General features: G+C 44.2%; 3 protein-coding genes across 6 annotated transcripts in view; 1 reads left to right on the top strand and 2 right to left on the bottom strand.

Moving 5' to 3' along the window:
* Nucleotides 1-23,330, bottom strand: part of LOC144695253 (uncharacterized) — a 612,706-nt gene that overhangs the window by 144,209 nt on the left and 445,167 nt on the right. The window lies entirely within an intron of this gene.
* The window catches only part of LOC144695462 (uncharacterized), a 106,610-nt gene that overhangs the window by 18,413 nt on the left and 64,867 nt on the right, over nucleotides 1-23,330 (bottom strand). The window contains 1 exon segment of the mRNA XM_078566346.1: nucleotides 872-2,465. Coding sequence (XP_078422472.1) covers nucleotides 872-1,986 — 1,115 coding nt within the window. The 5' untranslated portion in view covers nucleotides 1,987-2,465.
* Nucleotides 1-23,330, top strand: part of LOC144695221 (uncharacterized) — a 91,354-nt gene that overhangs the window by 10,310 nt on the left and 57,714 nt on the right. The window lies entirely within an intron of this gene.

The raw sequence follows: 23,330 nt of genomic DNA, 5'->3' as shown, positions 1-23,330 counted from the left end.
CTGAGGTGATGTTGTCTCTCTGGGGAATGTTGTTGCCGTGGTGAGTGTTGTTGCTGTGGTAATTGTTGCTGCTGATCCGCTGCATTTATTGGGGAACAGTTGACCTCTGGGACTGATGGTCGTTCCTGATGATTGTGTAGAGATTCCTTGCTCAGTTGGTGAAATCGGATCTGCCTCATCAGCTGTCTGCTGTGAAGGAGCAGCTTCTCCGGTTGCACGTAGATGTCTGCGATTGTGACGAGAGATCTGGTTGTTCACTTTCACCGTGTACGAAGGGTTGTGGGTTCATGTCCCACTCCTGGAAACCAAGAACTGTAATTGTACTTGAAAGAGTTGCAAACTGTGACTGTTGATAACTCGAAAGAGTTTCACCGTGTACGATCGAGGTGACAACTTCTCTACACAGGTCCCAAGTTGCCAAGTGAGCTGACTTTTGTTGAGTGTGTTGAATGTTTTCACTCTGACTGGCTCTCCAACTCTCAGCTCTGGCAACGATGTGGCAGCTTTATCAAAGTGAAATTTGTTTTTCTGTCGTTTCACTTTGATCTTGTCACTCACTCCCTGAGTTTCTCCCCATGTGAATCCTCTGGTGTCCCAGGAGGGTTGACAACACCATGAAAGCTTTCTCACAAACCGCACACTTCAAGGGTTACTCCCGTGTGGATTCTCTGATGGAGCAGGAGGCTCGATGATCTCAGAAACGATTTGTTGCTCACATCGCAATTGAATAGTTTCTCCCCAGTGTGAATGACTTAGTGTCTGGCTCTGAGAATGATTTGTCTCACACCTCACGTGTGAACGATTTCTCCCGTGTGAATGTGTTGATGTTTGCGGAAATCTGATGGTGACGAGGATGGTTTGTCACATACCTCATATGTGAATGGTCTCTCCACTATGAATGCGTTGGTGTACAAAGAGGTTTGATGAGTCAGAGAATGATTTCTTACACACATTGCACCTGAATGGTTTCTCTCCTGTGTGAATGCGTTGATGTCTGCGCATGTTCCCTGACTGTGAGAATGATTTGTCACACACCTCACACGTGAAGGATTTCTCCCCTGTGTGAATGCGTAGGTGTACATGGAGGTACAATGACCGCAAGAATGATTTGTCACATACCTCACACCTAAACGGTTTCTCCCCTGTGTGAATGCGTTGGTGTGTGCGAAGATCCGATGACCTTGAGAATGAATTGTCGCACACCTCGCACATGAATGGTTTCTCCCCTGTGTGAATCCTTTGATGCTCCAGGAGATGCGATGATGTCGAGAATGATTTCTCACACATTTCACACTTGAATGGTTTCTCGCCTGTGTGAATGCGCTGGTGTACATGGAGGTTCCCCGACTGTGAGAACGATTTGTCACACACCTCACATGTGAACGATTTCTCCCCTGTATGTATGCGTTGGTGTACATGGAGGTACGATGACCGTGAGAATGATTTGTCACAGACCTCACACCTGAATGGTTTCTCCCCTGTGTGACTGCGTTGGTGTGCACGGAGGTCGGATGACCTGGAGAATGAATTGTTGCATACTTTGCATGTGAAAAGTTTCTCCCCTGTGTGAATCCTCTGATGCTCCAGGAGATGTGATGACTGAGAGAATGATTTCTCACACACCTCGCACCTGAACGGTTTCACTCCTGTGTGAGTGCGTTGGTGTTTATGGAGGTTCCCTGATGCTGAGAATGATTTCTCACACACCTCACACGTGAACAGTTTCTCCCCGGTGTGAATGTGTTGGTATTTGCAGAGATCTGATGACGATGAGAATGATTTGTCACACATCTCGCACGTGAATGGTTTCTCCCCAGTGCGAATGAGCCGGTGACCCTCCAGGCCTGATAATTATGCAAAGCCCTTGTTACACACCTCACGTTTGAATGGCTTTTCCCCAGTATCACTGTGTCGGTGATTCTCTAATGTCGATGGATGTGTGAAATCTTGATTACACACCTCACACTTGAATGGTTTCTCTTCCATGTAGCTGCCCTGTGTTACTGGTGGGACAAAGATGCAACTTGTGCTTTAGTAGATCTTATAAGCCTGTGGAGCCCACCTCAGACACTTCACACTTGAACAGCCTCTCACCTGTAGCAATGAGTCAGTGGTTCATGAGGCTTGATGAATGATTGAAGCTTTCACCACACTTGGAGCCCACTCACACTTCTTCCCAGCCTCACCCTGACCGAACACCCACAGCCAAACCTTCGGAACGGTTGGTTCTGATGGAAGGTTCCACAACACTGACCAGTTTCAGATCTGATGATATGTCAAAGCTCCCCTGACCTGACCGATTTCCAGATGATGGTTTCGCTGCCCAAACTTCTCTGTGTTGAGCAATGCTGTGAAGGGACTGGATGTTTTCCCACAGTTGTGCAGTTGTTCCTTGGGTGATGGTCAGGATCTATATGCAGTGTCTATCCTCTCTGTATTCTCTGGTGTCGTATGGTGCAGTCCTTCTGTAAAAGAGTAAAAGGAAACATGATTACCTCCAACTCCCTCTGCTCCCTTGTTGAAGGGGCTGACTCCTCAGTCTTTTATTTATACTTTCACAGGATGAATGTATCACTGGCTAGGCCAACATTTATTGCCCATCCCTAATTGCCCCTGAGAAGCTTATGGTTCAGTTTTCTTGAACCGCTGCAGTCGAAGTGGTCTAGATGCACCCACTGTGCTGTTACGGAGGGAGTTCCAGGATTTTGACCCAGCGATAGTAAAGGAACACCAATGCAGTTCCAAGTCAGGATGGTGAGTGGGTTGGAGGGGAACTTGCAATGGAGGTGTTCCTTTCATTTTGTGCCCTTGTCCTTCTAGGTGGTAGAGGTCACGGGTTTGGAAGGTACTGACAAAGCAGCTTTGGTGAGTTCCTACAGTGTATCTTGTAGATAGTACACACTGCTGCCACTGTGCGTCAGGAGTGAATGGTTAAGGTGGTGGATGGGGTGCCAATCAAGTCGGCCGCTTTGTCTTGGATGTGTTGAGCTTCTTGAGTGTTGTAGAAGCTGCACCTATCCAGGCAAGTGGGGAGTATTCATCACACTCTTTACTTGTGCCTTGTAGATGGTGGACAGGCTTTGGGGAGTCAGGAGGTGAGTAGCTCACGGCAGAATTCCCAGCCTCTTACCTGTTGTTGGAGCCACAGTATTTATGTGGCTGTCCCAGTTCACTCCCTGGTCAATGGTAACCCCCAGGATGTTGATGGTTGGGGATTCCAACATGGTAATGCCACTGAATGTTGGAGATGGTCATTGCCTGGCACTTGTCTGGTGCGAATATTATGTTCCACTATCGGCCCAAGCCTGGATATTGTTCAGATCTTGCTGCACATTGACACAGACTGTTTCAGTATCGGAGGATTCGCGAATGGTGCTGAACATTGTGCAATCATCAGCAAACATTCCCACTTCTGACTATAGTTGGAGGGAAGGTTGTTGATGAAGCAACTGAAGATGGCTAGGCCTAGGTTGCCACAGTGATGTCCTGGAACTGAGATGATTGACCTCCAACAACCACAACCACCTTCCTGTATGCTCGGTATGACTCCAACCAGTGGAGAGTTTTCCCCCTGATTCCCTTTGACTCCAGTTTTGCTAGGGCTCCTTGATGCCACACTCTGTCAAATGCTGCCTTGATGTCAAAGGCAGTCACTCTCACCTCACCCTTGAGTTCAGCTTTTTTGTCCATGCTTGAACCAAGGCTGTAATGAGGTCAGGAACTGCCTGGCCCTGGCGGAACCCAAACTGAGCGTCAGTGAGCAGGCTACTGATAGCACGGTTTTTGACCCCTTCCATCACCATGGTTGAGATGGGGCAGCAATTGGCCGGGTTAAATTTGTCTTGCTTTTTGTGGACAGGACATACCTGGGCAATTTCTCAGATTGCCGAGTAGATGCCAGTGTTGTAGATGTACTGGTACAGCTTGGCCAGGGGCGCGACTAATTTTGGAGCAAAGTCTTCAGTAATATTACCGAATTGTTGTCAGGGCCCATAGCCTTTGCAGTATTCAGAGCCTTCAACCGTTTATTTGATATCACATGGAGTGAATTTAATTGGCTGAAGATTAGCATCTGTGTTGGGGACCTCCGGAGGAGGCTGAGATGGATCATCCACTTGGCGCTTCTGGCTGAAGGTGGTTGAAATGTTTCAGCCTTGTCTTTTGCGCTGATGTGCTGGGCTCCTCCATCATTAAGGATGGGGATATTTGTGGAGCCTCCTCCTCCAGTTAGTTGTTTAATTGTCCACAACCATTCATGACTGGAGTTTGCAGGTCTGCAGAGCTTAAATCTGATCTGATCCCTTGCTTGTGAGATCACTTAGCTCTGTCTCTCACTTGCTGCTTCTGCGGTTTGACATGCAAGTAGTCCTGTATTGTAGCTTCACCAGGTTGACACCTCATTTTTAGGTATGCCTGGTGCTGCTCCTGGCATGCCTTACTGCATTCTTCATTGAACCAGGGATGATCCCCTGGCTTTGTGGTAATGGTACAGAGGAGGATACATCAGGCCATGAGGTTACAGATTGTGGTTGAATAGATTTCTGCTGCTGCTGATGGCCCGCAATGCCTCTTGGATGCCCAGTCCTGAGTTACTAGATCTGTTCGCTATCTATCCCATTTACCACGGTGATAGTGCCACACAGCACACTGGAGGGTATCCTCAATGTGAAGGTAGGACTTTGTCTCCACAATGGCTGTGTGGTGGTCACTCCTACCGATACTGTCATGGACAGATGCATCTGTGGCCGGCAGGTTGGTGAGGATGAGGTCAAGTATGTTTTTCCCTTGTATTAGTTCCTATACCACCTGCCACAGGCCCAGTCTAGCAGTCTTTCAGGACTCAGCTAGTCGGTCAGTAGTGGTGCTACTGAGCCTCCTCTTGGTGATGGACATTGAAGTCCCACACCCAGAGGACATTCTGTGTACTTGTCACCATCAATGCTTCCTCCAATTGGTCAATTGGTGTTCAACATGGAGGAAGCACTGATTCATCAGCTGAGGGTGGGCAGGAGTGGTTCTGTGGTAAGTTATAATCAGCAGGTTTCCTTGTCCATATTTGACCTGATGCCATGAGACTTCATAGGTTTTGGACTTCATAGGTTAAGGACTCCCAGGGTAACTCCCTCCCAACTATATACCACTGTGTCTGCAACCTCGGTGTGTCTGTCCTGCTGGTGGAACAGGACATACCCAGTGAGGGTGATGGTGGTTTCTGGGACATTGTCTGCTGGGTATGATTCAGTGAGTATGATTGTGTCAGGCTGCTGCTTGACTAGTCTGTGGGACAGCTGTCCCAATTTTGGTACAAGCCTCCAGATGTTAGTGCAGATACTTTGCAGGGTTGACAGGGCTGGATGAGCCATTGTCGTTTACAGTACCTAGGTTGATGCCAAGTGATCCATCCAGTTTCATTGCTTTGTGACTCGCTAGTGGTTTGATTACAACTGAGTGGTTTGCTTGTCCATTTCAGAGGATATTTAAGAGTCAACCACATTGCTGTGGGTCTGGAGTCCCAAGCAGGCCAAACCAGGTAAGGATGGCAGATTTCCATCCCGAAAGGACATTAATAAACCAGATGGGTTTTTAATGACAATCTGACAATGGTTTCATGGTCACCATTACTGAGACTAGCTTTTAATTCCAGATTTATTAATTGACTTTAAATTCCACAAGCTGCTGTGGTGGGATTTGAACCCAGGCCCCCAGAGCATTAGCCTGGGCCTCGGGATTACTAACCCAGTAACTACAGCACCGCCTCCTCCCATTTAGAGACTGTAACACAGTGAGTGTCAGTCTGCTATTCCCCTGTGTGCGGCATCAGATACAAATCCTTTCTTTTTCCTCACTTGACTGTCACACACCCTCTGTTTCCAGCAGGGACACTGGATAGTGACCAGGAGCAGACAACGTGGCTACTTTCTTTCCTCCACCCAGACCCCATCTTCCCAGGCACCGTGAGGACAATGGAAAAGACAGTCGGGCGGAGTGTAAAACAGGCTATCAAATCACTATGAACTCGAGTCGTGCTGGTGAAGACCAGTTTTACACTTAGAGTATGTGTTTAATATAAAAAACACTCAGGAGAAATGTTAATTCAATGGAGATTTTGAAATTTCTTCCCTTGTTTTACATTATTTGAAGAAAACAGACTGGACAGGAAGTGCTGGAAGCTAAGGAAAATATTTCTTCAGTGTAGCTGATTGAAGGGTTCTGGTTTATCCTGGGAAATTAGATACACTGCACTCGCTCAGACTGCACATCCCAAATTCAGCTATCAGCCACAGCACTGGGCAAAACTATCAAATCCAAGCCCAGGCTTTTGGGAAAGGCCAAGGCCTTAGGTAAAATCTTTAAAGAAGGCTTTAAAAAACATTTCAGTAAATGTGTCTCTGCACCTCCCAGATAATTACACCTCACCTTCTCATATTCAGTAATGAGCCATCAACAAAAGTCAGCCTGTAAATCAGAAGTGAAATGCTTCCAATAAACACACTCAATATCCAACACACAGCTCCAGGCAAACAGTTCAGCACAAAGCACCGAGTAAACAGCTCTCTCAGCTGGATGTTCTCACACAGCATAAGGGGCATTTCCACAGCTGATTCCCCACAGGATAGTCAGGCTGCCTGAAGATTAGTGTGGATATTATGTGATGTAATTATTATAAATTGTGTTCGTTCACTCACCAAGTCCTGAGTTGGTTTTGAGTCCCTACAGGAAGTGAAGCAGCTGTGGAACAGGAAGAGGAGGGAATGGGCAGAGTGGGTGGGGCTCTCTGATTGACGTCTCTCACAGCCAATCCAAATATTTCTGGAGTAACCTGAGTTTCCTGAAGTTTGGGAAACTGACCGGTGAAACGGAGGCGACTTTGAGCAGCAGATCAGGTGGGGATTTAAACTTGTCATTGTCCCATCTGAATAAAACCTCACTTATTGCAGCTGCTGTCTCAGTTCCCCCGGTAAATGTTTGACAGAGATTTCTAGTGTGGGAATAACATTCTTCATCCTCGGAGGCTTTCAAACTGACAACATCAGTGTGGATAAAAACAAAAAACTACTGCGGATGCTGGAAATCCAAAACAAAAACAGAATTACCTGGAAAAACTCAGAGGTCTGGCAGCATTGGCGGAGAAGAAAAGAGTCGACGTTTCGAGTCCTCATGACCCTGCAGCAGAACTGGAATATCAATGTGGGATGTGTAGCCTCGGATGTGTTTGACAGCAGATCAGAAGAGGAAGACCCACAGCATCCAAGACAGCGATGACGTGCAGTGGTGGGATTAGCACATGTACAGGATGGAGTGGCAGAGAAGAGAGGGGCAAGGGAGAATGAACAAAAGGAAGAAATGACTGACTGTGTGAGTCGGAGATTGCCTCTGTAACAAGGAGAGTGACTACGTTGGAGATTGGCTCTGTGACTGGGGAAGTGACTTGGGGAGTGATTGCTCACCAGACCTCCCTGCTGGCCTCTTGCCAGTGCCACACCTCTTGCCTAACCCCTCACACTGCCTCTCACCCCTTACCTCACGTCTGACCCCTGTCCCCTTTCCAGGCTTTGGGAGGTGACAACAAGTGCTTTGGAGAGCAAATTGAGATGGGACAGTCGTTTGCAAGGACGGAGGGATCATGGGTTTTTTTTTGAGGAGGAAGGTGATAACAGCAGATTTAATTGAGAGAGGGACAACATCTGAAGAGAGAGAACCATGAGCAACATCGGCTAACATGGGGACCAGGAGGGGAAGTTGAGTGATCAGCAGTTTAGTGAGAATAGGGTCGAGGGAACAGGAAGTGGGTCTCATGGACAAGATGAGCTCAGAGAGGGCATGAGGGGAGATAGGAGAGAAACTAGAGAAAGATGTGAGCTCAGGACTAGGGCAGGGGGAGCATTAATGGAAGTTTGTCCAGGCGGGCTAGTGGAAGGGAGGGGAGTGGAAGAGACAACTGATGGGATTGTTTCAATCTTATTTCCCTGAGCAGAGAGGTCAATAACCAGTGAGCAGAGATTTAAAGTAATTGATTGAAGGATTAGAGGGGAGTTGAGGAATCATTTTTTTCACCCAGAGGGTGGCGAGGATCTGGAACTCACTGTCTGAAAGACTCAGAAACACTGATCGCAAAGACAACACTGACACCTGCAGCTCTAACTAGTTACCACTTTAAATCAAATCAAACTTTCAGGCTGCCAGTTTACAGGGGGAAAAGCATTCTGTACACAGCCTTGGGATTTAACCCCTTAGAAACTGAATCTAATACAACAGAAATATAAATTGTGAGCTGTGGCTTAGTGAGCACTCTCATCTCTGAGTCAGAAGGTCTGGGTTCAAGTCTCACTCCAGAGACTTGAGCACTGAGGTTGACAGATTGCTGTTTGTGAGAGCAGATGACTTATGAAATCAGAGATTCAAAATACTAAACATCTAAAAGCACTTTATTGGCTGTAAAGTGCTTTTGGATGCTCTGAGATTGTGAAAGTTGATATTAAAAAACAAGTCTTTCTCTCTTAGAGAAATGTTCTGCTTCCTGTGAACTGGAAATTATAAACCCATTGATGGAGAGAGTATACCAGCCCACAGTGACACTGACCAATATATTGTGTACAGGGCTCTTGCTGTAGGCTCCTGAGTGTTTCAGTGAATAAGAACACACCATGCTGACAAATCAGGTAGCTTGGGTTAATCACAGAATCACAGAATTGTTACGGTGTAGAAGGAGGCCATTCGGCCCATTGTGTCTGCACCAGCTCTCTGAGCATTTTAACATAGTACCAACCTCTTGCCTTTTCCCCATAACCCTGCACATTGTTTCTATTTAGATAATCATCCAATGCCCTCTTGAATGCCTCAGTTGAACCTGCCTCCACCAAACTTCCAGGCAGTTCATTCCAAATCCTAACTACTCGCTGCGTGAAAAAGTTTTTTCTCACCTCGCATTTGCTTCTTTTGCAAAACATTTTAAAACTCTGCCCCCTGGTTCTCGATCTGTTTATAAGTGGGAACAGTTTCTCCCTATCTACTCTGTCCAGGCCCCTCATTATTTTGAAAACTTCTATCAAGTTTCCTCTTAGCCTTCTCTTCTCCAAGAAAAACTGTCCCAACTTCTCCAATCTTTTCTCATAACTGAAGTGTCTCATACCTGGAACCATCTTGTAAACCTCTTCTGCACTCTCTCCAATATGTTCACATCCTTCCTATAGTGTGGCGCCCAGAACTGTACATAATACTCCAGCTGAGGTCTAACCAGTGCCTTATAGAAGTTCATCATAACCTCCCTGCTCTTGTACTCTATGCCCCTATTAATGAAGCCTGGAATACTGTATGCTTTAGAAACAGCTCTCTTTACCTGTCCTGCCACCTTTAATGTCTTATGTACATATACACCCAGGTCTCTCTGCATCTGCACACCCTTTAGAGCAGTACCCTTTATTTTATACTGTCTCTCCATGTTCTTTGTACCAAAGTATATCACCTCACCCTTCTCCACATTGAACTTCATCTGCCACCTATCTGCCCACTCCACCAATGTGTCAATGTCCTTTTGAAGTTTTACACTGTCCTCCTCACAGTTTACAATTATCCCAAGTTTTGTGTCATCCACAAACTTTGAAATTGTCTCCTGCACACCAAGATCTAGATCATTTATATATATCAGGAACAGCAAGAGTCCCAATACCGACCCCTGGGGAACTCCACTACAAACTTTCTTCCAGCCCGAAAAATACCCATTAGCCATTACTCTCTGTTTCCTATCGCTCAGGCAATTTTGTATCAACAACATTGATAGGACAAGAAAGGATCTAAATTAAAAAGCAGAATCTCCAAGTTAATAATCTCGGGATTGCTAACTGAGCTACGGGCAAACTGGCATAGGTAAATAAAGTCAAGGAGTTAAATGCGTGGCTCAGAGATTGGTCTGGGAGGAATGGGTTTTACCTCATGGGGCACTGGCACCAGTACTGGGGTAGAAGGGAGCTGTTCTAGTGGGTCAGGCTTCACTTGAATCGTGCTGGGACCAGTGTCCTGGCAAACTGAATAACTAGGGCTATAGAGAGGACTTTAAACTAAATAGAGCGAGGGAGGGTTCTGACAAAGGGATATGTAGTCTTAAAAAGCAAAAGGACATGGTAGCCTTGCAGGGAAGCTATTTAGGTAATAATACCCAGAGTGTGACAGGAAGGGACAAAGTGTACAAACATTAAAAAAAGAGCAGCAAATAGGGTCAAAAAGGGAAAAAATGGTAAAAAGGCAAAATTAATGGCTCTTTACTTAAATGCACAAAGTATTTGGAACAAAATAAATGAACTAATGGCACAAGTAGATGTTAATGGGTATGATCCTATAGCCATTACGGAGATGTGGTTACAAAGAGATCAAAGCTGGGAACTAAATATTCAGGGGTATGTGACTTGTCGAAAGGACAGGCAGGAATGAAAGGGTGGTGGGGTAGCTTTGTTAGTACAAGATGGTATAAGTACAATAGCAAGAAAGGATCAGAAGATTCTTGGATCAGAAGATGTAGAATCCATATGGGCGGACATAAGAAATAAGAAGGGGAAGAAGACACCAGTAGAAGTAATCTATAGGCCCCCTAACCATAGCTATACTGTAGGACAGAGAATATACCAGGAGATAATGGGGGCATGTAAAAAAGGCAGTACATTAATCATTGGTGACTTTAATCTTCATGTAGTTTGGGAAAATCAAATTGGCAGAGGTAGACACAAGAATTCATAGAGTGTATTCCGGACAGTTTCTTAGAACAATATGTTGTGAATCCAACCAGGGATCAGGCTATTTTGGATCTGGTAATATGTAATGAGGCAGGTTTAATAAAAGATCTCAGAGTAAAGGATCCCCTAGGAAACAGTGACCATAATATGGTAGAATTTAGCGTTCAGTTTGAGAGTGAGAAACTTGGGTCGGAAACAACTGTACTAAACTTAAATAAGGGTAATTATAATGGAATGAGATCAGAGTTGGCTGGAGTGGACTGGGAAAGCAGTTTAGCAGAAAAGACAGTTGATGAACAATGGCAGACGTTTAAGAAAATGGTTCATGATTCTCAACAAAGATATATCCCAGTGAGGAAGAAGGATTCAAGGAAGGGAATAAACCAACCATGGTTAACCAAGGAAGTTAAGGAGAGTATCAAATTGAAAGAAAAAACATACAATGCGACAAAGATTCATGGTAAGGGCCAGAGGATTGGGAAAGTTTTAAAAGCCAGCAAAAGATGCCCAAAATAATAATAAAGAGGGAGAAAATAAACATTGATTAAACCAACAAGTAATATAAAAATGAAGTGTAAGAGCTTCTTTAAATATATAAAAGGGAAGAGAGAGGCCAAAATGAACATAGGCCCCTTAGAGAATGAAGCTGGGGAAATAATAATGGGGAACCAGGAGTTGGCAGAGGAGTTGAATAAATAATTTGCTTCAGTCTTCATGATAGAAGATACTAATAGCATTCCAAAAATACTAAATAATCAAGGGGCAAAAGGGGTGGAGGAAATAAATACAATAACTATCACGAAAGAAAAAGTACTAGGGAAACTAATAGGACTAAACATCAATATGGCCTCTGCGCCTGCTGGGTTGCATCCGAGGATATTAAAGGAAGTAGCTACAGAGATAGTGGATTCACTGGTAGTAATCTTCCAAGAATCCTTAGATTGTGGAATAGTCCCAGATGATTGGCCCTTATTCAAAAAGGGAGGGAGACAAAAAAACAGGTAACTACAGGCCAGTTAGCTTAACATCTGTCATTGGGAAAATGTTGGAGTCTATTATAAAGGATGTAATAGCAGAGCATTTAGAAATACATAATCTAATCAAGCAGAGTCAGCATGGCTTCATGAAGGGGAAATCATGCCTACCAAATTTATTAGAACTCTTTGAGGAGGTAACAAGCAGGATAGATAAAGGGGAACCAGTAGACGTAATATATTTGGATTTCCAAAAGGCGTTCGATAAGGTACCGCACATAAGGCTGCTCAATAAGATAAGAGCCCATGGTGTTAGAGGTAGTAAATTAGCATGGATAGAGGATTGGCTAACTAATAGAAGACAGAAAGTTGGGATAAGGGGGGCATTTTCGGGATGGTAACCTGTAACTAGTGGAGTGCTACAGGGATCAGTGCTGGGGCCTCAATTTACAATATATATTAATGACTTAGATGAGGGAAATGAATGTACTATCACCAAGTTTGCGTAAGAGACAAAAATAGGTGGGAAGGCAAGTGGTGAGGATGACACAAGGAGTCTACAGAGGGATAGAGACAGTTTAAGTGAGTGGGCAAAAACTTGGCAAATGGAATATAATGGTGAGAAAATGTGAGATTATGCACTTTGGCAGGAAGAATAGAGAAACTGAATATTATTTAAATGGAGAAAGGCTGCAGCACAGAGGAATTTGGGAATCCTTGTGCATGAATCCCAAAAAGCTAACTTACAAGTTCAACAGGTAATAGGGAAGGCAAATGGAATGTTGGCCTTTATTTCAAAGGGAATGGAGTATAAAAATAGGGAAGTCTTGCTAAAACTATTTAAGGCACTGGTTAGACCACACCGAGAATATTGTGAACAATCTTGGTCCCCTTAACTTAGGAAAGATATACTGGCATTGGAAGCAATCCAGAGAAGGTTCATTAGGTTGATCCTGGGTATAGAGGGATTTTCCTATGAGGAGAGGTTGAGTAGGTTGGGCCTGTACCATTGGAATTTTGAAGAATGAAAGGTGACCTTATTGAAACAGGTAAGATTCTTAGGGGGTTTGACAGGGTAGATACTGAGAGGTTGTTTTCCCTTGTGGGAGAGCCTAGGACTAGAGGGCATAATCTCAGAGTAAGGGGGTGCCCATTTAAAACAGAGATGAGGAGGAATTTCTTCTCTCAGAAGGTAGTCAATCTGTAGAATTCCTTACCGCAGAGGGCTCTAGAGGCTGGGTCGTTAAGTATATTCAAGGCTGAGATAGACAGATTTTTAATCAGTCAGGGAATCAAGGGTTATGGGGAAAAGGCAAGAAAGTGGAGTTGAGGATTATCAGATCAGCCAACAGATCATTGAGATGATACACTTTGGAAGGAGTAATTTGACAAAGAAATATTCAATGAATGGCATGACACTGGTAAGTTCTGAGGAACAAAGGGACCTTGGCGTGTGTGTCCATAGATCTCTGAAGGCGGAGGGGCATGTTAGTGGGGTGGTGAAAAAGGCATATGGGACACTCGTCTTTATCAATTAAGGCATAGATTACAAAAGTAGGGAGGTCATGTTGGAGTTGTATAGAACCTTGGTGAGGCCACAGCTGGAGTATTGTGTGCAGTTCTGGTCGCCACATTATAGGAAGGATGTGATTGCACTGGAGGGGGTGCAGAGGAGATTCACCAGGATGTTGCCTGGGATGTAACATTTAAATTATGAAGAGAGAGTGGATAGACTTGGGCTGTTTTCTTTGGAGCAGAGAAGACTGAGGGGCGACCTGATCGAGGTGTACAAGATTATGAGGGGCATGGTCAGGGTGGATAGGGATCAGCTGTTCCCCTTAGTTGAAGGGTCAGTCATGAGGGGACATAAGTTCAAGGTGAGGGGCAGGAGGTTTAGGGGGGATGTGAGGAAAAACCTTTTTACCCAGAGGGTGGTGACGGTCTAGAATGCACTGCTTGGGAGGGTGGTGGAGGCGGGTTGCCTCACATCCGTTAAAAAGTACCTGGATGAGCACTTGGCACGTCATAACATTCAAGGCTATGGGCCAAGTGCTGGTAAATGGGATTAGGTAGGTAGGTCAGGTGTTTCTCACGTGTCGGTGCAGACTCGATGGGCCGATGGACCTCTTCTGCACTGTGTGATTCTATGATTCTGTGAATGGTGGAGCAGACTCAATGGGCCGAATGGCCTACTTCTGCACCTATGTCTTCTGGTCTTTTAATGGCCTTATACGTTGCTACTGCCCCTTCTATTCCATGAGCTATAATTTTCCTCACAAGTCTGTTGTGTGGCACTGTATTGAACTCCTTTTGGATGTCCATGTACATCACATCAACGGCCTCGCCCTCATCAACCATCTCTGTTACTTCTTCAAAAAACTCCAGCAAATTAGTTAGACACAACTTTCCTTTAACAAACCCATGCTGACACTTCCAAATCAGTCCAAAGTTTTCCACGTGACTATTTATTCTATCCCAAATAATTGTTTCCAGAAGTTTCCCCTCCACTGAAGTTAAACTGACTGGTCTGTAATTGCAGGGCAGATCTTTGCAACCTTTTTTGAACAAGGGCGTAATGTTTGCAATTCTCCAGTCATCTGGCACCTATCTTGAATCCAGGGAACATTGGAAGATTATTGCCAGTGCCTCTGCAATTTCCACTCTCATTTCCTTCAATATTCTTGGATGCATCTCATCCGGTCCCAGTGCCTTCTCAACTTTAAGTAAGGACAGCTTATCCAATATCTCCTACTTATTGATTTCAAACACTTCTAGTGACTGAGTTTCCCCCTCTGTCACCATGGCCTGGGCAGCATCTGCCTCGTAGGTAAAGACGGATGCAAAGTATTCATTTAACACCTCTTGTCTCTATGTGTAAGTCCCCTTTTTGTTCCTTAAAGGCCCTACTCCTCCTTTTACCACCATTTTACGGTTGAAATGCTTATAGAATACTTTGGGATTTCTTTTTATGTTATCTGCCAGTCTTTTTTCATAATCCCTCTTTGCTTCCCGTATTTGCTTTTTCACATCCCTTCTGAACCTTTGTATTCAGCTTGCTTTTCAATTGTATTTGCTACCTGACACCTGTTGTAAGCACTTCTTTAACTTAATTTCTATCTCCTTTGTCATCCAGGGAGTTCTGTATTTTTTTGCACTACCCTCCCCGTTTGAGGGAACATACCTTGACTGTACCCAAACCATCTGCTCTTTGAAGGTAGCCCATTGTTCAGCTACTGTTTTTCCCGCCAACCTTTGGTTCCAGTCTATCCAGCCCAGCTCCATTCTTGCCCTATTGAAGTCCGCTCTCCGCCAGTTGAGTATTCTTACTCTGGGGTAAGTAATATCCTTTTCCACCGTTATCCTAAACCTTATGGCACAATGATCACTGTCCCCTGAATGTTCCCCTACTGTCACTTGATCTACTTGGCCCACCTCATTCCCAAGAACCAGGTCTAACAGTGCCTCCTTTCTTGTTGGATTGGACACATAATGCTGTAGGAAATTCTCCTGAACACAATCTAGGAATGCTTGTCCCTCACTGCCCCTTACACTACCACTATTTCAGTCTAAATACAGGTCATTAAAGTCCCCCATTATAACTACACTACGATGTTTACACCTCTCTGTAATTTCCTTACAGATTTGTTCCTCTATATCTTTCCCACTATCTGGCAGTCTATACATTACACCGAGCAATGTAATTGCACCCCTCTTATTCCTTAGCTCTAGCCAAATCGATTCTGTCCTTGAATCCTCTGACACGTCCTCTTTCTCCAGTACTGCAATACTCTCCTTAACCAAAAATGCCACCCCTCCTCCTTTTTTCCCTTTCCTATCTTTTCTGACCATTTTGTAACTAGGAATATGTAGCATCCAGATCTGCCCTTCCTTAAGCCAGGTCTTCGTTATCGCCACAACATCATAATCCCACAAGGCAACCTGTGCCTGTAACTCCCCAATTTTATTAACTATACTCCATACATTCACATACATGCAGTGTAACCCTGATTTAGACTTCATTACTTGCTCCCTTACTCTGACTCCATCTACGAACTTACTATTATCAATTTTAGTGCTTTCTGCCTCTCCCAACATTCCGTGCACCCTGGTATAATTTTCTATAATTCTCTCCTTGTTCCCACACCCCTGCTGAGTTAGTTTAAACCCTCCCCAACAGCACTAGCAAAACGCCCTGCAAGGAACACAGTCCCGGCTCTGTTCAGGTGCAACCCGTTCGGCTTGTACAGGTGCCATCTCCCCCAGAGCCAGTCCCAGTGTCCCAAGAATCTAAAGCCCTCCCTCCTGCACCATCTTCCTAGCCACACATCCAGCCTTATCTTCCTATTTCTGTACTCACTTGCACGTAGCACTGGGAGTAATCTGGAGATTATTATTTTAGAGGTCCTGCTTGCTAATTTTCTAAGCTAAAAAATTAATTAATTGTGAGCTTTTAATCTATACAGAAGATTAAGAAACCAGCAGGCACACAATATTCAGCTCACACCAAACCTTGAATACACCAAAATAACAAAGCATTTGAAAATGACTCAAATTCTTTCCCAGAACATGAAATGAATCTTGGAAGAGTGTAAGGTGAACATATCACACCGTTATTACACTGAGGTATGATGGGCTGAGGGAACTCAGGTCTGCAGAGACTCAGCCCCAATCCTCACCATACTCAGGATAGTAGTCATCCCAGACAGGAGTGTACAAACATTCCCTATGGTATCAGTCAAACATGTCACCTGAAGAGGATCTGTCAGGAAGTGCTAGGAAGACATGTAGTGCAAGAATCCCTGAGTGTATCTCACTCTCCAACCAGTAATCAGTTCTGAATACTGATGAAGGTGATGGTTGATCTGGGGAGTGCAGCCAGAGCCAAGTCCATGGCACCACAGCTGGATCAGCTGTACAGGGGGCACAGAGAAGACTGGAAGAGTAATAGTGATAGGAGATTCGATTGTTAGTGGAACAGACAGGCATTTCTGCAGCTGCAGATGTGAATCCAGGGTGATGTGTTACATTCCTGGTGCCAGGGTCAAGGATGTCATTGAACGGCTGCAGAGCACCCTGGAGGGGGATGGAGAGGGGGCAACAGCCAGGGGTCATGGTCCACATCGGTATCAACGACACAGGGAGCAAGAGGGATTTGGTCCTGCAGTCAGAATTTACGGAGCTATGTAGGAAATCAGAAAACAGGACCTCAAATTTCCAAACATATAAATAGTAAATGGAGGAGTGGGGCTGATTCCAGACCAAAAGGGGATTTCTGCAGGAGGCAGGGGGCATGGCTGAGGTATTAAATAAATACTTTGCATCTGTCTTTACCAAGGAAGAAGGTGCTGCCCAGGTCGTGGAGAAAGAGGAGGTAGTTCAGACAGTTGAAGGATTGAAAATTGATAAGGAGGAGGTATTGGATAGGATGTCTGTACTGAAGTCGATCAGGCACCAGGACCAGATACTAAGAGAAGTGAAAGTAGAAATTGCAGAAGCACTGGCAATAATTTTCCAGTCTTCCTTAGACTCACAGGTGGTACCAGAGGACTGGTTGAATTGTGAATGTTACAACCTTGTTCAAAAAAAGGTGTAAAGATAAGCCCAGCAATAGGCCTGGCAGTTTAACCTCGGTAGTAGGGGAGCTTCTAGAAACAATAATTCAAGACAACATAATAATCTCCTGGGCAAATGCAGATTTATTAAGGAAAGGCAGCACAAATAATCCCATGACCTCTACCAACAGAAGGATAAGGGAAGCAGACACATGGAAACACCACCACCTGCAAGTTCCCTCCAAGCCACACACCATAAGACGTAGGAGCAGAAGTAGGCCATTCGGCGCATTGAGTCTGCTCCGCCATTCAATGAGATCATGGCTGGTCTGATGATCCTCAGCTCCACCTTCCTGTCTTTTTCCCATAACCCTTGATTCTCTTACTGATTAAAAACCTGTCTACCTCAGCCTATTTACTCAACGGCCCAACCTCTACAGCCCTCTGCGGTAAAGAATTCCACAGATTGACTACCCTCAGAGAAGAAATTCCTCCTCATCTCTGTCTTAAATGGGCACCCCATTACTCTGAGATTATGCCTTCTAGTCCTAGACTCTCCCACAAGGGGAAACAACCTTTCAGCATCTACCCTATCAAGCCCCCTAAGAATCTTAAATGTTTCAATAAGGTCGCCTCTCATTCTTCTAAAATCCAATGAGTACAGACCCAGCCGACTCAACCTCGCCTCATAATAAAATCCCTCCATCCCTGGGATCAACTTAGTGAACCTTCTCTGGACTGGCTTCAATGCCAGTATATCTTTCCTTAGATAAGGGGACCAAAACTGTTCATGGTATTCTTGGTGTGGTCTAACTAGTGCCTTGTATAGTTTTAGCAAGACTTCCCTATTTTTATACTCCATTCCCTTTGAATGAGTGCTGCTCTCCTCAAACACTCATTAAATATATGTAGATTCTCACAGGAGTACTAATGTAATATGACGAATGTTTGACTTTATGTTAATTGAAAGCAGCCAGAAATTACATCTTCCCTTGTTCTAAATTTTCCAATTGTTTATCAGGGCACTATTTTTCCAAACAATAGGCTGCCTCAATGGACAGCAATCCAGCTTTGTGAATAAAGTTCAATCCAGGGTATTTTTTTTTCCCTAAACAATCCTGTCCAGATGTTACTTGTTTTCGAGTCCAATTATGCTTTAAGGCATCTCAGCTGTTAAAATACCTTAACATTATTGGCAGCAAATTTGAATATTCTAAAATGTCGATTATCTCTAGAATAATTTCGGTGGGCAGTAGGTCCGATCGTAAACCCATAAAAAAATTAATTTGTCATCAAACAAAACCACCATCCTGACTTGGAACTATATTGCCGTCCTTTTACTGTCGCTGGGTCAAGATCCTGGAACTCCCGTCCAAACAGCACTGTGGGTGTTCCTGCAACACATTGACCACAGCGGTTCATGAAGGCAGCTCACCACCATCTTCTCAAGGCTATTTAGGGATGGGTAATAAACGCTGGCTTGCCAGCGATGTCCACATCCCACGGATGAATATAAAAAATGTTACAGGAAAATCATGTTTAACTAACTTGCCTGAGAATTTTGATTGGGAAAATGATGTTTAATTAAGTTGCTTGAGCTTTTTGATGTGGTAACAGGGAGGGTTGATGAGGGTAATGCTGTTGATGTGGTGTACATGGATTTCCAAAAGGCATTTGATAGGAGGCTGCACAACAGACTTGTGAGCAAAGTTAGGTTAATGTATGTTTTTTGGGCTGGTGGAAGGTTTGTAGTTGAGTTCCCCAGGGGTCAGTGTTAGGACCCCAGCTCTTCCTAATAAATATTAATGATCTAGACCTTGGTGTACAGGTCACAATATCAAAATTTGCAGATGAGACAATACTTGAAAGTATTGTGAACTGTGAGTAGGATAATTTAGACCTTCAAAAGGACATGGAGAGGTTGGTAGAATAGGTAGACAAGTGGGAGATGAAATTTAATGCGGAGAAGTGTGAAGTGATTTATTTTGGTAGGAAGAGCACAGAGAGACAATATAAAATAAAGGGCACAATTCTAAAAGGGGTGCAGGAGCAGAGCGACCTGGGTGTACACGTGCAAAATCATTTAAGGTGACAGGACAGGTTGAAAGAGTGGTTAATAAAACATACAACATCCTGGGCTTTATCAATAGGTTCATAGAGTACAAAAGCAAGGAAGTTATGTTAAACCTGTATAAAAGACTTGTTCAGACTGAACTGGAGTATTGTGTCTAGTTCTGGGCGCCATACTTTCAGAAGGATGTGAAGACATTCAAGAGAATGATTCAATGGATGAGGAACTTCAGTTACATAAAAAGATTGGAGAAGTTGTAACTTTTTACCTTGGAGAAGAGAAGGTTGAGAGCAGATTTGATAGAAATATTTAAAATCATGAGGGGTCTGGACAGAACAGAATAGGTGAAACTGTTCCCATTGGTGGAAGGATCGGGAAGCAGAGAGCACAGATTTAAGGTAATTGGCAAAAGAAGCAATGGAGACATGAGGAAAAACTTTTCACACAGCGAGTTGTTAGGATCTGGAATGCACTGCCTGAGAGTGTGATGGAGGCAGGTTCAATGGTTCATTTGAGGCATTCAAGAGAGATTTGTATTATCTGAAAAGGAAGAATGTGCTATTGGGAGAATGCTAGGACGTGGTACTAGATATGAAGACTCAGTCACACACCTCACTCCTGAAAGGTTCCTCCCCTGTGTGATTCCTCTGATATCTCAGGAGGCTCGAAGACACCACAAAACCTTTAACACAAATCTCACACTTGAAGGATTTCTCTTCCATGTAGCTGTCCTTGTATTAACAGAGCATGTAACAGATGCACCGTGGGTGTTAAGAGATCTTTAGAATTCCCTCCTTAAACCTTTCTGAATCTTCACCCTTCTCCCCTCCTTTAGAATCCTCCTTAAACCCCACCTTTTTGACCATATTTTGGTCATCCCCTCCTAATATCTCCTTTTTGTCTTGGTGTTCATTTTTCTCTGATTACGTCTCTATGAAACATTTTGGAACGTTTTACTATATTCAGGAGTTGTTCAGGAGGTTTGAAAACTTCAGGAGGACTTTATCTTAAACCTCACACTTGAAGTGTTACTCAACTATGGATCCTCTGATGCACCAGGAGCGTTGACAAAGTTGTGAAAGCTTTATCACACAGCTCGCACGTGAATGGTTTCTCACCTGTGTGAATGCGATAGTGTACGCAGTGTTGATGACCGCGAGAATGATTTATTGCACACTTCTCACGTGAATGGTTTCTCCCCTGTGTGAATGCACTGATGTGCATGGAGGTTTGTTAACTGTGAGAATGATTTGTTGCACACCTGACACATGAATGGTTTCTCCCCAGTGTAAATGCATCGGTGTTGGATGAATGTTGATGAATACGTGAAGGCTCAGTCACCCACCTCACACTTGAGTGGTTTCCCTTCCATGCAGCTGCTCTTCTGATACAACAGATGCACCTTGTGTGTTAGGAGATCTTATGAGTCTGGGGAACCCTCCTCATACATCTCACACTTGAACAGCCTCTCACCCCTGTAGGAATGAGCCAATGGTTCATGAGACTCGATGAATCATTGAAGCTCTCACCACACTTGGAGCCCACTCACACTTTTTCCCAGCCTCACCCTGACCGATCGCCCGCAGCCGAACCTTCAGAAAGGTCAGTTCTGATGGAAGGCTCCACACCACTGACCAGTTTCAGATCTGATGATATGTCAAAGCTCCCCTGACCCGACCGATTTCCAGATGATGGTTTCACTGCCCAACCTTCTCTGTATTGAGCAATGCTGTGAAGGAACTGGATGTCTTCCCACAGTTGTGCAGTTGTCCCTTGGGTGAGGGTCAGGATCTATCTGTGGTGAAAGTACATAGGAATAGGCAGCGGCCATTCAATGTCTTGAGGATATTCCACCATTCAGTGAGATCATTGTGCATCTGTGATCTAACTCCATATTCCTGCCCTTTCCCCAGGTTCCCTCCCCTGAAGGACAATAGTTGGGTTTTTAGGACAAACTGAAAGTTTTCATGTTTTTATTTTGATTCTATTCCACAAATTCCAAATTTTTTAAAATAAAAACAGGAAATGCAGGAAAAACTCACCAGGTCTGGCAGCATTTGTGGAGTGAGAAACAGATTTAATGTTTCAAATCCGTATGACTCTTCTTCAAAGTGAAGAAAGGTAGAAATGTGATGGATTTTATATTGTTAAAGAGGGGGTGGAGCAGGTGGAGCAAAAGAAAAGGTTATGGATAGGTGGAAGCTCAGGAGAGATTTGACAAAGATATCAGACACAAGTCAAAGGGAGTGTTAATATAGTGTTAAAGACTAAAGGTGCTAATATGGCATAAAGGTAAGATAGCAGAGTGTGTTAATAGCTGAGTTTTCCAACATTTTTTGTTTTTATTTCAGATTTCCAGCATCCGCAGTATTTTGCTTTTATTTTAGTCCAAAATTTACCAAATTCAGTTTCACAACATGGAGTGGTTGAGGTGAATAGCATAATTAATCCAGCATCAAATCAATTTTCTTGCAATACCTGGAGACACATTTATTGAAATCTCTTTTAATGCCTTCTCTAAAGATTTTACCTGAAGGCCTCGGCCTTTCCCAAAAGCCTGGGCTTGGATTTGATAGTTTTGCCCAGTTCTGTGGCTGATAGCTGAATTTGGGATGTGCAGTCTGAGCGAGTGCAGTGTATCTAATTTCCCAGGATAAACCAGAACCCTTCAATCAGCTACACTGAAGCAATATTTTCCTTAGCTTCTAGCGCTTCCTGCCCAGTGTGTTTTCTTCAAATAATGTTGTAAAACAAGGGGAGAAATTTCAAAATCTCCATTGAATTAACATTTCTCCTGAGTGTTTTTTATATTAAACACATACTCTAAGGGTAAAACTGGTCTTCACCAGCACGACTCAAGCTCACAGTGAATTGATAGCCCGTTTTACACTCCGCCCAACTGTCTTTTTCATTGCAAAAACAGAAATACCTGGAAAAACTCAACAGGTCTGGCAGCATCGGCGGAGAAGAACAAAGTTGATGTTTCGAGTCCTCATGACCCTTCAACAGAACTGAGTAAAAATAGGAGAGGGGTGAAATATAAGCTGGTTTAAGGTGGGGGGGGGGGGGGGGGGGGGCGGGGGGAGAAGTCTTTCCATTGTCTTTTCCATTGTCCTCATGGTGCCTGAGAAGACGGGGGTCTGGGCGGAGGAATGAAAGTAGCCACATTGTCTGCTCCTGGTCACTATCCAGTGTCCCTGCTGGAAACAGAGGGTGTGTGACAGTCAAGTGAGGAGGAGAAAGAGGGGGAGGTGGTGTCATAGTGGTATTGTCACTGGACTGGTAACCCAGAGATCCAGAGTAATGCTTTGCATACCTGTGTTCAAATCCATGGCAGAATCAATAAAAAGCTGGAATCAAAAGTCTAATGATAACCATGAAACAATAGTCGATTGCTGTAAAAACCTATCTGGTTCACTAATGACTTTTAAGGAAGGAAATCTGCCATCCTTACCTGGTCTGGCCTACATATGACTCCAGACCAACAGCAATGTGGTTGACTCTTAAATGCTCTCTGAATAAGGGCAATTGGAAATGGACAATAAATATTGGCCTAGCCAGCGAAGCCCACATCTCATGAGCGAATAAAAAAAAGGAAAGGACTTGCATCTGATCCCCAAACATCATCACGATCATGGCTGATCATCCAACTCAATAGCCTGCTCCCACTTTCTCCCCATATCCTTTGATCCCTTTTGCCCCAAGAGCGAAATCTAACTCCTTCTTGAAAACATACAATGTTTTGGCCTCAACTATCTTCTGTGGTAGTGAATTCCACAGGCTCACCACTCTCTGGATGAAGAAATTTCTCCTCATCTCAGTCCTAAATGGTCCACCCCATATCCTCAGACTATGACCCCTGGTTCTGGACTCCCCCTCAGTCAGGAACATACTTCCTGCATCTACCCTGTCTAGTCCTGTTAGAATTTTATAGGTTTCTATGAGATCCCCCCTCATTCTTCTGGACTCCAGCGAATATAATCCTAATCGACTTAATCTCTCCTCATAT

The sequence above is a fragment of the Cetorhinus maximus genome, chromosome 21, assembly GCF_964194155.1.
Source record: "Cetorhinus maximus chromosome 21, sCetMax3.hap1.1, whole genome shotgun sequence".
In the NCBI taxonomy this organism is placed as follows: Eukaryota; Metazoa; Chordata; class Chondrichthyes; order Lamniformes; family Cetorhinidae; genus Cetorhinus; species Cetorhinus maximus.
The sequence above is the reverse complement of the archived record's forward strand: the minus strand, read 5'-3'. Positions and strand labels throughout refer to the sequence as shown.